General features: G+C 36.9%; 1 protein-coding gene across 2 annotated transcripts in view; it reads right to left on the bottom strand.

Moving 5' to 3' along the window:
* Positions 1–15000, bottom strand: part of flnbl (filamin B, like) — a 196431-nt gene that overhangs the window by 9268 nt on the left and 172163 nt on the right. The window contains exons 38-41 of one of the 2 annotated variants that reach the window (XM_062038188.1): positions 9934–10092; positions 9662–9865; positions 2909–3061; positions 2708–2833 (exon numbers count right to left, since the gene is read on the bottom strand). In XM_062038188.1, the coding sequence (XP_061894172.1) occupies positions 2708–2833; positions 2909–3061; positions 9662–9865; positions 9934–10092 (642 nt within the window). The remainder of the gene's footprint in view (positions 1–2707; positions 2834–2908; positions 3062–9661; positions 9866–9933; positions 10093–15000) is intronic. The other variant, XM_062038189.1, reaches the window with a different exon arrangement.

Below are 15000 nucleotides of genomic sequence, written 5' to 3'. Positions count from 1 at the left end.
GGACAAAAGTATTGGGACACTACGAACTCACACTGGACAAAAGTATTGGGACACCTAGACAAAAGTATTGGGACACTAACAACTAACACTGGACAAAAGTATTGGGACACTACGAACTCACACTGGACAAAAGTATTGGGACACCTAGACAAAAGTATTGGGACACTAACGCCTAACTCTGGACAAAAGTATTGGGACACTAACAACTAACACTGGACAAAAGTATTGGGACACTACGAACTCACACTGGACAAAAGTATTGGGACACCTAGACAAAAGTATTGGGACACCTAGACAAAAGTATTGGGACACTACGAACTCACACTGGACAAAAGTATTGGGACACCTAGACAAAAGTATTGGGACACTAACGCCTAACTCTGGACAAAAGTATTGGGACACTACGAACTCACACTGGACAAAAGTATTGGGACACCTAGACAAAAGTATTGGGACACTAACAACTAACACTGGACAAAAGTATTGGGACACTAACAACTAACACTGGACAAAAGTATTGGGACACCTACACAAAAGTATTGGGACACTAACAACTAACACTGGACAAAAGTATTGGGACACCTACACAAAAGTATTGGGACACTAACAACTAACACTGGACAAAAGTATTGGGACACCTACACAAAAGTATTGGGACACTAACAACTAACACTGGACAAAAGTATTGGGACACCTACACAAAAGTATTGGGACACTAACAACTAACACTGGACAAAAGTATTGGGACACCTACACAAAAGTATTGGGACACTAACGCCTAACTCTGGACAAAAGTATTGGGACACTACGAACTCACTACGAACTAACTCTGGACAAAAGTATTGGGACACTTAGGACTAGCACCTGCCAAATATGCGGGCCCGACCAATGCTGCTTGCAGCTTTAATTACTACTTGTTTCAAAGACATTAAACGCAATCTAAGAAATTCTTCAAGGGCGTATTTTGACTTCCAAAACCAGCATTTGAGCACAGGTACCACGGAGCCCAAACTCCATTAGGCTGTCCCCCCCTCATCCCCCTTTTCATGTACACCACACCAGCAGGGGGCGCAGGAGAAGCAAGAAGAGGCATGAGAAACCCGGAAACCTTTACTGACATATATTGAATCATAATTTATAGACATTTAAAGAAAAAAAAAGCCATCTTTTTTGTAGTTGTATTTTTTTTAAATTATTATTCTTTTTTTGTATTGATCCTACACTACTGTCGTCTTTTTTTGTGTCACTTTTGATTAGGGATGTCCGATAATGGCTTTTTGCCGATATCCGATATTCCGATATTGTCCAACTCTTTAATTACGATACCGATATCAACCGATACCGATATCAACCGATATATGCAGTCGTGGAAATAACACATTATTATGCCTAATTTGGACAACCAGGTATGGTGAAGATAAGGTAGTTTTTAAAAAAAATAAAAAAATAAGATAACTAAATTAAAAACATTTTTCTTGACTAAAAAAGAAAGTACAACAATATAAAAACAGTTACATAGAAACTAGTAATGAATGAAAATGAGTAACATTTACTGTTAAAGGTTAGTACTATTAGTGAATTAACACATTATTATGCCTAATTTGGACAACCATGTATGGTGAAGATAAGGTACTTTTTAAAAAAAATAATAAAATAAGATAACTAAATTAAAAACATTTTCTTGAATAAAAAAGAAAGTACAACAATATAAAAACAGTTACATAGAAACTAGTAATTAATGAAAATTAGTAAAATTAAGTGTTAAAGGTTAGTACTATTAGTGGACCAGCAGCACGCACAATCATGTGTGCTTACGGACTGTATCCCTTGCAGACTGTATTGATATATATTGATATATAATATAGGAACCAGAATATTGATAACAGAAAGATATGGGGGGAGGGAGGTTTTTTGGGTTGGTGCACTAATTGTAAGTGTATCTTGTGTTTTTTATGTTGATTTAATTTAAAAAAATAAAAAATAAAAAAAAATAAAAAACGATACCGATAATTTCCGATATTACATTTTAACGCATTTATTGGCCGATATTATCGGCCGATAAATTATCGGACATCCCTACTTTTGATATGGTTTTGTCACACTTGCTTTTTTTTTGTGACTTTTTATTTTGTATTGTTTTGCATCTGATCAAGCCCTGTGACTTTCTTCTTCTTTTTTTAAGTGTGAACGGTGGGGAGAGGTCCTCGGGAGGTGATCTTGTGATCACTTCCTGAGGATCTTTGATGCCAAGAAATATTCATCCATCTTACTATGGTCTGGATAGCCTGCTGATCCTCAGCCGGAGCGGGATGGATGGATATATATATACAATATCTGGGTATTATTTCTAATAATGTCTTTACTGTAAACCTTGAGTAGTGCACGTCTCTCCTCAAGTGTGCATGAGTGGATGTGTGCCTGTATGAAGGGTTTGCGTGAGCAAAGTACGACTGTTAAATGTGATTTTAACTGTAAAACTCAATAAAATTAATTTGCAAAAAAAAAAAAAAGAAGAGACATGAGAGAGGAAGTACCATGACAGGGCTGGGAAGAAGCAGCTCGCTGGAGAAAGAAGATGATGAAGCAAGTGGGGAGAAAAAGACGTCAGGATAGCAAGGAATGGAAAAAAAAGAAGAATTAGAAAGTAGACAGTTGGTGAAAGTGGCAGCATTTTAGGAGGAAAACCTTGAAAAATTGAGTTTTTAACCACCTGGTATCTTCAGGCTGAGGTCACAGACGCTGCCCACGCTCGCGACGGGCGCCGCCCTCTGTTTGCGGGTGATGCTCTCCCGGATGCGGCCCTCCCCCGTCACCGGCACTGTGAACGGACTTCCTGTTGCCCCAAAGCACACCCAACACGGTTTAGATCACCTTGGTGGCGGCCATGTCGGCGATGCTTCCTTCCTACCTGGGATGTGCTGCTCAGAGAAGCGGATGGAGACGATGTAGTTCCCGGGCTCGGTGGGGCAGTAAGTGACCCGGCACGTCCCGTCCTCGTTGTCCTCGGTCTGGATGTCCACCTTACTGGGACCCTCGATGGCCAGAGCCAGCCCGCCGTAGCCTACAACGACAAGGAGCCCCTTACTTCACTAAACCAGGGGTCACCAACCTTTTTGAAAGCAAGAGCTACTTCTTGGGTACTGATTAATGCGAAGGGCTACCAGTTTGATACACACTTAAATAAATTGCCAGAAATAGCCAATTTGCTCAATTTACCTTTAACTCTCTGTTATTATTCATAATGAATGATATTTACACTTAATTGAACGGTTTAAAAGACGAGAAAACACGAAAAAAATGACTATTAAATTTTGAAACATAGTTTATCTTCAATTTCGACTCTTTAAAAATTCAAAATTCAACCGAAAAAAAGAAGAGAAAAACTAGCTAATTCGAATCTTTTTGAAAAAATTTAAAAAATAATTTATGGAACATCATTAGTAATTTTTCCTGATTAAGATTCATTTTAGAATTTTGATGACATGTTTTAAATGGGTTAAAATCCAATCTACACTTTGTTAGAATATATAACAAATTGGACCAAGCGATGAGGTGGCGACTTGTCCAGGGTGTACCGCGCCTTCCGCCGATTGTAGCTGAGATAGGCTCCAGCGCCCCCGCGACCCCAAAGGGAATAAGTGGTAGAAAATGGATGGATGGATGGATGGACCAAGCTATATTTCTAACAAAGACAAATCATTATTTCTTCTAGATTTTCCAGAACAAAAATTTTAAACGAAATTCTAAATACTTTGAAATAAGATTTAAATTTGATTCTACAGATTTTCTAGATTTGCCAGAATAATTTTTTTGAATTTTAATCATAATAAGTTTGAAGAAATATTTCACAAATATTCTTCGTCGAAAAAACAGAAGCTAAAATGAAGAATTAAATTAAAATTTATTTATTATTCTTTACAGTAAAAAAAATAAATTTACTTGAACGTTGATTTAAATTGTCAGGAAAGAAGAGGAAGGAATTTAAAAGGTAAAAAGGTATATGTGTTTAAAAATCCTAAAATCATTTTTAAGGTTGTATTTTTTCTCTAAATTTGTCTTTCTGAAAGTTATAAGAAGCAAAGTAAAAAAATTAATGAATTTATTCAAACAAGTGAAGACCAAGTCTTTAATATATTTTCTTGGATTTTCAAATTCTATTTGAGTTTTGTCTCTCTTAGAATTAAAAATGTCGGGCAAAGTGAGACCAGCTTGCTAGTAAATAAATACAATTTAAAAAATAGAGGCAGCTCACTGGTAAGTGCTGCTATTTGAGCTATTTTTAGAACAGGCCAGCGGGCTACTCATCTGGTCCTTACGGGCTACCTGGTGCCCGCGGGCACCGCGTTGGTGACCCCTGCACTAAACAAATGGACTCTAAGGCGCACTTAAAAACCTTTCATTATCTCAAAAATGGACAATTCGCCTTATAACCCGGTGCGCCTAGTACGTGTTGATTCTGGTTGTGCTTACCGACCTCCAAGCAATTTTATTTGGTACATGGTGTAATAAGTGTGACCAGTAGATGGCAGTCACACATAAGAGATACGTGTTGTAGAGGATGCATAAGAGTTATTTCTCTATTCATAGCCATGTTTGAGCAGCTAGTACTTTTCCTTTGTTCCTTCTACCAGTTTCTTTAGACCAGGGGTCACCAACACGGTGCCCGCGGGCACCAGGTAGCCCAAAAGGACCAGATGAGTAGCCCGCTGGCCTGTTCTAAAAATAGCTCAAATAGCAGCACTTACCAGTGAGCTGCCTCTATTTTTTAAATTGTATTTATTTACTAGCAAGCTGGTCTCGCTTTGCCCGACATTTTTAATTCTAAGAGAGACAAAACTCAAATAGAATTGGAAAATCCAAGAAAATATTTTAAAGACTTGGTCTTCACTTGTTTAAATAAATTAATTTTGTTACTTTGCTTCTTATAACTTTCAGAAAGGAAATTTTAGAGAAAAAAATACAACATTAAAAATAATTTTAGGATTTTTAAACACATATACCTTTTTACCTTTTAAATTCCTTCCTCTTCTTTCCTGACAATTTAAATCAATGTTCAAGTAAATGTATTTTTTTTATTGTAAAGAATAATAAATACATTTTAATTTAATTCTTCATTTTAGCTTCTGTTTTTTCGACGAAAAATATTTGTGAAATATTTCTTCAAACTTATTATGATTAAAATTCAAAAAAATTATTCTGGCAAATCTAGAAAATCTGTAGAATCAAATTTAAATCTTATTTCAAAGTCTTTTGAATTTCTTTTGAAATTTTTGTTCTGGAAAATCTAGAAGAAATAATGATTTGTCTTTGTTAGAAATATAGCTTGGTCCAATTTGTTATATATTCTAACAAAGTGCAGATTGGATTTTAACCTATTTAAAACATGTCATCAAAATTCTAAAATTAATCTTAATCAGGAAAAATTACTAATGATGTTCCATAAATTATTTTTTTAATTTTTTCAAAAAGATTCGAATTAGCTAGTTTTTCTCCTCTTTTTTTCGGTTGAATTTTGAATTTTAAAGAGTCAAAATTGAAGATAAACTGTTTCAAAATGTAATTGTCATTTTTTTCGCGTTTCTGCTCTTTTAAACCGTTCAATTAAGTGTAAATATCATTAATTATTAATAATAACATAGAGTTAAAGGTAAATTGAGCAAATTGGCTATTTCTGGCAATTTATTTAAGTGTGTATCAAACTGGTAGCCCTTCGCATTAATCAGTACCCAAGAAGTAGCTCTTGCTTTCAAAAAGGTTGGTGACCCCTGCTTTAGACATTTCAGATGCCTGGTTAGTGTCTTCACCCTTGGAATGTGAAATACAACACCCATTCCCTTATCAGTGTTGCGAGGGGGAGAGACGGGAGTTTTCTTTGTGTGCAAAGGAGTCGGTTTTTCCGTTGGAATGCCAGATCAACTAGAGTAGCCGATATATGAATGTATTGATTAAGTTGATCCCCTGAAATTTCAGTAAAACTTGAAAATATTCCAATTCTGTCTTGATGGTCCTTCTTACTCAGCATTTGTCATCGAAAGAACTTGGGATTGACCAGTAACTTAGATTTCCTGGTTGGAAGAGCTGGTCCGACGCAACAATGTACACTGCAATATGATGGCAGTCACACATAAGAGATATGTGTGGACTGCAATATTAAAGGTACCAATGATTGTCACACACAAACTAGGTGTGGCGAAATTACCCTCTGAATTTGACCCATCACCCTTGATCACCCCCTGGGAGGTGAGGGGAGCAGTGAGCAGCAACGGTGGCCGCGCCCGGGAATCATTTTTGGTGATTTTAACCCCCAATTCCAACCCTTGATGCTGAGTGCCAAGCAGGGAGGTAATGGCTCCCATTTTTATAGTCTTTGGTATGACTCGGCCGGGGTTTGAACTCACAACCTACCAATCTCAGGGTGGACACTCTAACCTGAGTAGGTTATATACATTATATATATATAATATGATGGCAGTCACACATAAGAGATACGTGTGGACTGCAATATTAAAAGTACCAATGGTAGGATAGATGCGTAGCGTCATGTTTGTAGCGCAATCCAAGATCATTTATTAATAGTGTCTACTTATTTAGCCATTAGAGACATAATATTTGTCATCTGTGCCAACATTAGAGTGGACATCATGTCAGTTTGGCGCTATATGTGCTAGTCCTCATGGGAAATGTGGTCTTCTTCTGGCAAAACACTACCACTTTGGTCCATTAGTGCCATTAAAATCAACCAGAACTGAAAGATCTTAAGTGGGGCTTTAAAGGCCGACTGAAAGCCACTACTAGCGACCACGCAGTCTGATAGTTTATATATCAATGATGAAATCTTAACATTGCAACACATGCCAATACGGCCGGGTTAACTTATAAAAGGCAATTTTAAACTTCCCAGGAAACTTCTGCTTGAAAACGTCGCGGTATGATGACGTATGCGCGTGACGTCACGAGGTCAAGGGAAGTGTTCGGACCCAATTCAAATACCTCTGTTTTCTTCGACAAAATTCCACAGTATTCTGGACATCTGTGTTGGTGAATCTTTTGCAATTTGTTTAATGGACAATGGAGGCTGCAAATAAGAAAGTTGTAGGTGCGATCGGTGGAGCGGCAGACTACAGCAACACCAACACCAGGAGGTTTTGTTGTGTTTTGAGCAGGATAGCAGACGCACTACAGTGAGTACGCCCGCCGCCGCATCTAAGTTAGCTTCTGTTTTTTTAGCTTCGCCAAGCTGAATATTATTAATCGTGTGTTTACATGTTCATGGTTTAATAGTATTTTTGATCTTCTGTCTATCCATCCAGTCAGGGTTTTTTTTTTATTTAGTTTCTATCTGCATTTGAGACTGCTATGCTATCACGTTGGCTACGTTAGCTTCTATTTTTTTTAGCTTCGCAAAGCTGAATATTATTAATCGTGTATTTACATGTTCATGGTTTAATAGTATTTTTGATCTTCTGTCTATCCAACCAGTCAGGTTTTTTTTAAATTTAGTTTCTATCTGCATTTGAGACTGCTATGCTATCACGTTGGCTACGTAGCTAGGTTAGCTTCTATTTTTTTAGCTTCGAAAAGCTGAATATTATTAATCGTGTATTTACATGTTCATGGTTTAATAGTATTTTTGATCTTCTTTCTATCCATCCAGTCAGGGTTTTTAAAAAATTTAGTTTCTATCTGCATTTGAGACTGCTATGCTATCACGTTGGCTACGTAGCTAGGTTAGCTTCTATTTTTTTTAGCTTCGCAAAGCTGAATATTATTAATCGTGTATTTACATGTTCATGGTTTAATAGTATTTACGATGTTCTTTCTATCCATCCAGTCGGGTTTTTTTAAAATTTAGTTTCTATCTGCATTTGAGACTGCTATGCTATCACGTTGGCTACGTAGCTAGGTTAGCTTCTATTTTTTTAGCTTCGAAAAGCTGAATATTATTAACCGTGTATTTACATGTTCATGGTTTAATAGTATTTTTGATCTTCTTTCTATCCATCCAGTCAGGTTTTTTTTTAATTTAGTTTCTATCTGCATTTGAGACTGCTATGCTATCACGTTGGCTACGTAGCTAGGTTAGCTTCTATTTTTTTAGCTTCGAAAAGCTGAATATTATTAGTCGTGTATTTACATGTTCATGGTTTAATAGTATTATTGATCTTCTGTCTATCCATCCAGTCAGGGTTTTTTTAAATTTAGTTTCTATCTGCATTTGAGACTGCTATGCTATCACGTTGGCTACGTAGCTAGGTTAGCTTCTATTTTTTTAGCTTCGAAAAGCTGAATATTATTAATCGTGTATTTACATGTTCATGGTTTAATAGTATTTTTGATCTTCTTTCTATCCATCCAGTCAGGGTTTTTAAAAAATTTAGTTTCTATCTGCATTTGAGACTGCTATGCTATCACGTTGGCTACGTAGCTAGGTTAGCTTCTATTTTTTTTAGCTTCGCAAAGCTGAATATTATTAATCGTGTATTTACATGTTCATGGTTTAATAGTATTTACGATGTTCTTTCTATCCATCCAGTCGGGTTTTTTTAAAATTTAGTTTCTATCTGCATTTGAGACTGCTATGCTATCACGTTGGCTACGTAGCTAGGTTAGCTTCTATTTTTTTAGCTTCGAAAAGCTGAATATTATTAACCGTGTATTTACATGTTCATGGTTTAATAGTATTTTTGATCTTCTTTCTATCCATCCAGTCAGGTTTTTTTTTAATTTAGTTTCTATCTGCATTTGAGACTGCTATGCTATCACGTTGGCTACGTAGCTAGGTTAGCTTCTATTTTTTTAGCTTCGAAAAGCTGAATATTATTAGTCGTGTATTTACATGTTCATGGTTTAATAGTATTATTGATCTTCTGTCTATCCATCCAGTCAGGGTTTTTTAAAATTTAGTTTCTATCTGCATTTGAGACTGCTATGCTATCACGTTGGCTACGTAGCTAGGTTAGCTTCTATTTTTTTAGCTTCGCCAAGCTGAATATTATTAATCGTGTATTTACATGTTCAGTCACTGTGAATGTCCATTTCGCGTTCTCGACTCTCATTTTCAAGAGGATATAGTATCCGAGGTGGTTTAAAATACAAATCCGTGATCCACAATGGAAAAAGGAGAGAGTGTGGAATCCAATGAGCCAGCTTGTACATAAGTTACGGTCAGAGCGAAAAAAGATGCGTCCTGCACTGCAGTCTAGTCCTTCACTGTAACGTTCCTCATCCACGAATCTTTCATCCTCGCTCAAATTAATGGGGTAATCGTCACTTTCTCGGTCCGAATCTCTCTCGCTCCATTGTAAACAACGGGGAATTGTGAGGAATACTAGCTCCTGTGATGTCACGCTACTTCCGCTACAGGCAAGGCTTTTTTTTATCAGCGAGCAAAAGTTGCGAACTTTATCGTCGATTTTCTCTACTAAATCCTTTCAGCAAAAATATGGCAATATCGCGAAATGATCAAGTATGACACATAGAATGGATCTGCTATTCCCGTTTAAATAAAAAAATGTCATTTCAGTAGGCCTTTAAATGGAGAAAAAAATGATAATATGAGCCTTTTAATGCACTTTATAATCCGGTGCGCCTTTTGTATTAAAAATAGACCTGAATAGACCCGCTCATAGACAGTATGGTGTGCCCTATGGTCGGTACTTACCGGCCTCTCGCGTGTCCACGACAAAGCTGGTATCGTTGAAAGTGGCGCCCCCTACAAGGCCGTCGCCGTGAGCTTTGACCCGGCCGGCGTCGCCGATCTCCGACTGCACGATCACGATGGAGATGGGGCTGTTGGGCACGTGGCGGCCGTTCTTCGTGATGCTGACGCGGTGCTCGCCCACCTCCCTGGGGATGAAGGAGATACCTGGAAGGGGAGAACAGCAAAGGTGAGCGTGTGGATCGCAGGGCACGTGAAAAACGTGAGCGCGTTACCGATGTGGTTGTTGGACATCCTCTTCAGCAGGCAGGGCTCCTCGCGGCCCGACGGCGCCATGATGGTGGCGTTCAGCAGACTGAGGTCCGTCTCGTTGATGTCCAGGAAGAAATCGGCCGCTGAGCCCAGTTTGACCTGAGAGCGACGTTGTTTGTCCTCTGTGACGCACACAAAATACACACTTGTGTTGACAGGCGACACTCACACTGCAAAAAGTGAAATCTAAGTAAGATGAAATATGTCAAATAAGGGTGATATTTGCTTATTTTCTGTCTGGTAAGATCATTCTTCTCACTAAGCAGATTTTAAGTTAGAGTGTTTTACTTCTTTTATGTGTTTTGGTTAGAGATGCCGATAAATGCTTTAAAATGTAATATCGGAAATTATCGGTATCGGCTTTTTTATTATCGGTATCGTTTTTATTTTTTTATTAAATCCACATAAAAAACACAAGATACACTTACAATTAGTGCACCAACCCAAAAAACCTCCCTCCCCATTTACACTCATTCACACAAAAGGGTTGTTTATTTCTGTTATTAATATTCTGCTTCCTATATTATATATCAATATATATCAATACAGTCTGCAAGGGATACAGTCCGTAAGCACACATGATTGTGCGTGCTGCTGCTCCACTAATAGTACTAACCTTTAACACTTCATTTGACTCATTTTCATTAATTACTAGTTTCTATGTAACTGTTTTTATATTGTTTTACTTTCTTTTGTATTCAAGAAAATGTTTTTAATTTATTAATCTTATTTTATTTTATTTAAAAAAAAAACCAACCTTATCTTCACCATACCTGGTTGTCCAAATTAGGCATAATAATGTGTTAATTCCACGACTGTATATATCGGTATCGGTTGATATCGGTATCGGTAATTAAAGAGTTGGACAATATCGGAATATCGGATATCGGCAAAAAGCCATTATCGGACATCCCTAGTTTTGCTCCTAAATGATGTCAGTAAGATATTACAGCTTGTTGCTGAGATTTGATGAGCTATATTGAGTAAAACATGCTTGAAACTAGAATATCAACTGTTGCAAAGCTGTGTCATCAACACTCACAAGTATAAAACTACTTTTTTAAAGTCATCATTTCTTATTTCAAGCATGAAATAAAACAAATCATGACTTTGACACAATTGTGTCTCATAATTAAAACAGATGACAGCCAAATGGACTTTGCTGTTTTATTTTCAATGAAACAATAGAAAATATGTACTCATATAGTAGTACAGCTGGCACAGTACAGTAAACTGACAGTTAATATTTAAACATGTGACATTTCAAACAATTTTGAACAGAAATAGTTCATGCACATTCAGATAAATTCCTCAAAATTACAAAAGAAATGTTTTGCCAGGGCTGTATATATGCACACTAATGACTGAAAGAGCACGCACTTGGCGCGATGATGTCATGTTATCCATGGAAAAATGCCTTTTTAGACAATATGATTTGCCTGAGCGGCTAGGAGACCCCGAGAGTAACAAGCGCTTGCCTTGTTGCCTTTCCATTAAGAACAATAAATTAGTTTTTAGTATAAGTTTGCTGGTTTGCGCATATCATTATGTCAAAATAATGGCACTAGCATTTACTTCATTTAAGGATATTTTTCAACATATTGAGCAAAACGGTCTCTTTTTTTTTCCTACCAAGAAAAGTGCACTTGTTATTAGTGAGAATATACTTATTTGAAGGTATTTTTGGGTTCATTAAAGTTAGCTCATTTTACTTGTTTTGGAAAGTCTTGACAAGCCACATTTTCTTGTTCTATTGGCAGATCATTTTTGCTTAGTTCAAGTAAAATACCCCTCATTTTAGTAAAAAATTTTCTTGTTTTTGAACACTGACTTTTTGCAGTGTAGATGAGTTTATTGGGACACAATGGCGGTGTAAGGCTGTACTCACACTAGGCTAACTCTACCATTCCTGTACCAAAACTCCCACATTCAGTGGTTTGAAGTCGACGTCGACGCATATTTCATGATTAGTATTTGCAGTAAAAGTTGAAAAAGGCACAGTGGTTGAAAAACACTGCTGGAAAATACATTGGAAAAATGGCGCCCTCTAGGCATCTGTGCAAAGAACCCCTTTAAGCCTGCCAAAAATCCAAACTTTGTGTAAATATATAGACAAATGGTAGAGACTTCTTTTATTTCATCTTCATGTCATCCATCCATCCATCTTCTACCGCTTTGTTATTTGTTTGAATGGCGGAACATAAAACTCTGCAAGGAGCCTACGCTACAAGCGTTGTAGCTTGTCGGGCGAAAACAAACCAAAACGACGCCGGGAAAGAAGGACAAAAACTGGATTTCCCGGCCAAAAATGGAAGTTTCGGAAGTCAAGCAGAAGAGATATACGGTAGTATTAGGGCTGCACGATTATCGTATTTTTCAAAGTATAAGTCGCTCCGCGGTATAAGTCGCACCGGCCGAAAATGCATGATAAAGAAGGAAAAAATATATAAGTCGCACTGGAGTATAAGTCGCATTTTTTGGGGAAATGTATTTGATAAAAGCCAACAGCAAGAATAGACATTTGAAAGGCAATTTAAAATGTCTAAAGAATAGTGAACAACAGGCTGAATAAGTGTACGTTATATGAGGCATAAATAACCAACTGGTATGTTAACGTAACATATTATGGTAAGAGTCATTCAAATAACTATAACATATAGAACATGCTATACGTTTACCAAACAATCTGTCACTCCTAATCGCTAAATCCCATGAAATCTTATACGTCTAGTCTCTTACGTGAATGAGATCAATAATATTATACGATATTTTACGCTAATGTGTTAATTATTTCACACATAAGTCGCTCCTGAGTATAAGTCGCACCCCCGGCCAAACTATGAAAAAAACTGCCACTTATAGTCCGAAAAATACGGTAATCGAAATCAAAATCGACATTGAGGTTTTTAGTAGTGCAGTAAATAATCGCAAGAGGCGGAGGTTTTTTTTTTTTTTCCCCTTCGCCGTCACCGGCATTTGAGTGATAGGACAAGTTCGCCAATCAGAATTGTTGAGCCTCGCGTTTGCCTCTCGCTTCAAGCGGGGAGAAAGACGTCTTGCATCGCTCTCAGCGCGTTTATTTAACAGTGGAACTTACTGAACGGAGTAACCCCTCTCATTCACAATCTTTGTCTCGGCGGAGACTAGAGTGGGGCGACACGCTCGCCAGTGAAAAGTACCACAAAGTAACACAAATTAGAAGGAAAGGAGAAGATTGCGAAGCCGAATGCTTCAAATTGGACGGGCAACCCCAAAAGGGACAAGCGGTAGAAAATGGATGGATGGAATATGAGCCCATCAACACGGACGAAGGAGCGAGAACGCCGTGATCACATGATGGCAATAAACAAAAAGACAATGTCCGACCTCATTTTTTAGAAAATGTAAAAATAAATGGCATTTAAGATATTCAATATTTATTTATGATACATTTTAGCTTACAGAAATGAGCCAATTTTATTATTGTTTAATTATTTATTTAAGATATTTACCTTCCAATGACAGTACAATAGTAAACAATTCTCCAGTAATGAAAAATAAAAGTTGACATTCTTTTATAATGAATACTTGCATTAATAATATATATGAAAATGACATTACATTATAAACACTGTATACTTTTTATCGGTTATTTATTCAGTTCAAGAGCAAAATGGAGACAAAAGCTCTGAGTCTGTCTGCATGAAAATTTTTAAAAAAAAATAAAATTATTGCATATTGTTTTAAAGTGTGCACTGCAAAAAGTCAGTGTTCAAAAACAAGAACAATTTTTTTAGGGGTATTTTATTTGAACTAAGCCAAATTATCTGCCAATAGAACAAGAAAATTTGGCTTGTCAAGACTTTCCAAAACAAGTAAAATTAAAGCTGGAAGCAGCGTTGGACGGGTCCGCATTTTGGCAGGTGCTAGTCCTAGGTGTCCCAATACTTTTGTCCAGTGGTAGTCCTGAGTGAGACCTACATAGAGGTATTTGTTTCATGTCTCTAAGACGTTCCTACCGGAAGTTACAAGCAGTTTTGTCTGAGTTTTCCTCTAAAGAATCAGTTTTTTCAGTTTTTTTCAAAAATTATGTAGAGCACAATTTAGAGTTTTGGGGTTCGGTTTTTTTTTAGATCGCAATTTCCAACTGTCCCAATGTGTGTAAGAAGTTTGGTGAGTTTTGAAGTATTTTAAGGGGGTCAAATTAGAGGTCAAAGACGTAAAAAGGAGTGTTTTTAGTACATTTTTGTCTAATATGGGAAATTGCCAACTTCCTGTTGGTTTTTGCCCGAGGATGTAAAATTATAAGATGTAGGTCTAAGTCTGACCTACATAGAGGTATTTGTTTCATGTCTCTAAGACATTCCTACCGGAAGTTACATGCAGTTTTGTCTGAGTTTTCCTCTGAGGAACAGTTTTTTCTGTTTTTTTCAAAAATTATGTAGAGCACAATTTAGAGTTTTGGGGTTCGGTTTTTTTTTTAGATCGCAATTTCCAACTGTCCCAATGTGTGTAAGAAGTTTGGTGAGTTTTGAAGTATTTTAAGGGGGTCAAATTAGAGGCGAAAGACGTAAAAAGGAGTGTTTTTAGTACATTTTTGTCTAAAATGGGAAATTGCCAACTTCCTGTTGGTTTTTGCCCGAGGATGTAAAATTATAAGATGTAGGTCTAAGTCTGACCTACATAGAGGTTTTTGTTTCATGTCTCTAAGACGTTCCTACCGGAAGTTACAAGCAGTTTTGTCTGAGTTTTCCTCTGAGGAGCAGTTTTTTCTCTGTTTTTAAAAAAATTATGTAGAGCACAATTTTGAGTTTTGGGGTTCGGTTTTTTTTTTTAGATCGCAATTTCCAACTGTCCCAATGTGTGTAAGAAGTTTGGTGAGTTTTGAAGTATTTTAAGGGGGTCAAATTAGAGGTGAAAGACGTAAAAAGGAGTGTTTTTAGTACATTTTTGTCTAAAATGGGAAATTGCCAACTTCCTGTTGGTTTTTGCCCGAGGATGTAAAATTATAAGATGTAGGTCTAAGTCTGACCTACATAGAGTGGGAGTTA

The sequence above is a fragment of the Entelurus aequoreus genome, linkage group LG26, assembly GCF_033978785.1.
Source record: "Entelurus aequoreus isolate RoL-2023_Sb linkage group LG26, RoL_Eaeq_v1.1, whole genome shotgun sequence".
NCBI lineage: Eukaryota > Metazoa > Chordata > Actinopteri > Syngnathiformes > Syngnathidae > Entelurus > Entelurus aequoreus.
This window is presented reverse-complemented; position numbering and strand designations above follow the sequence as displayed.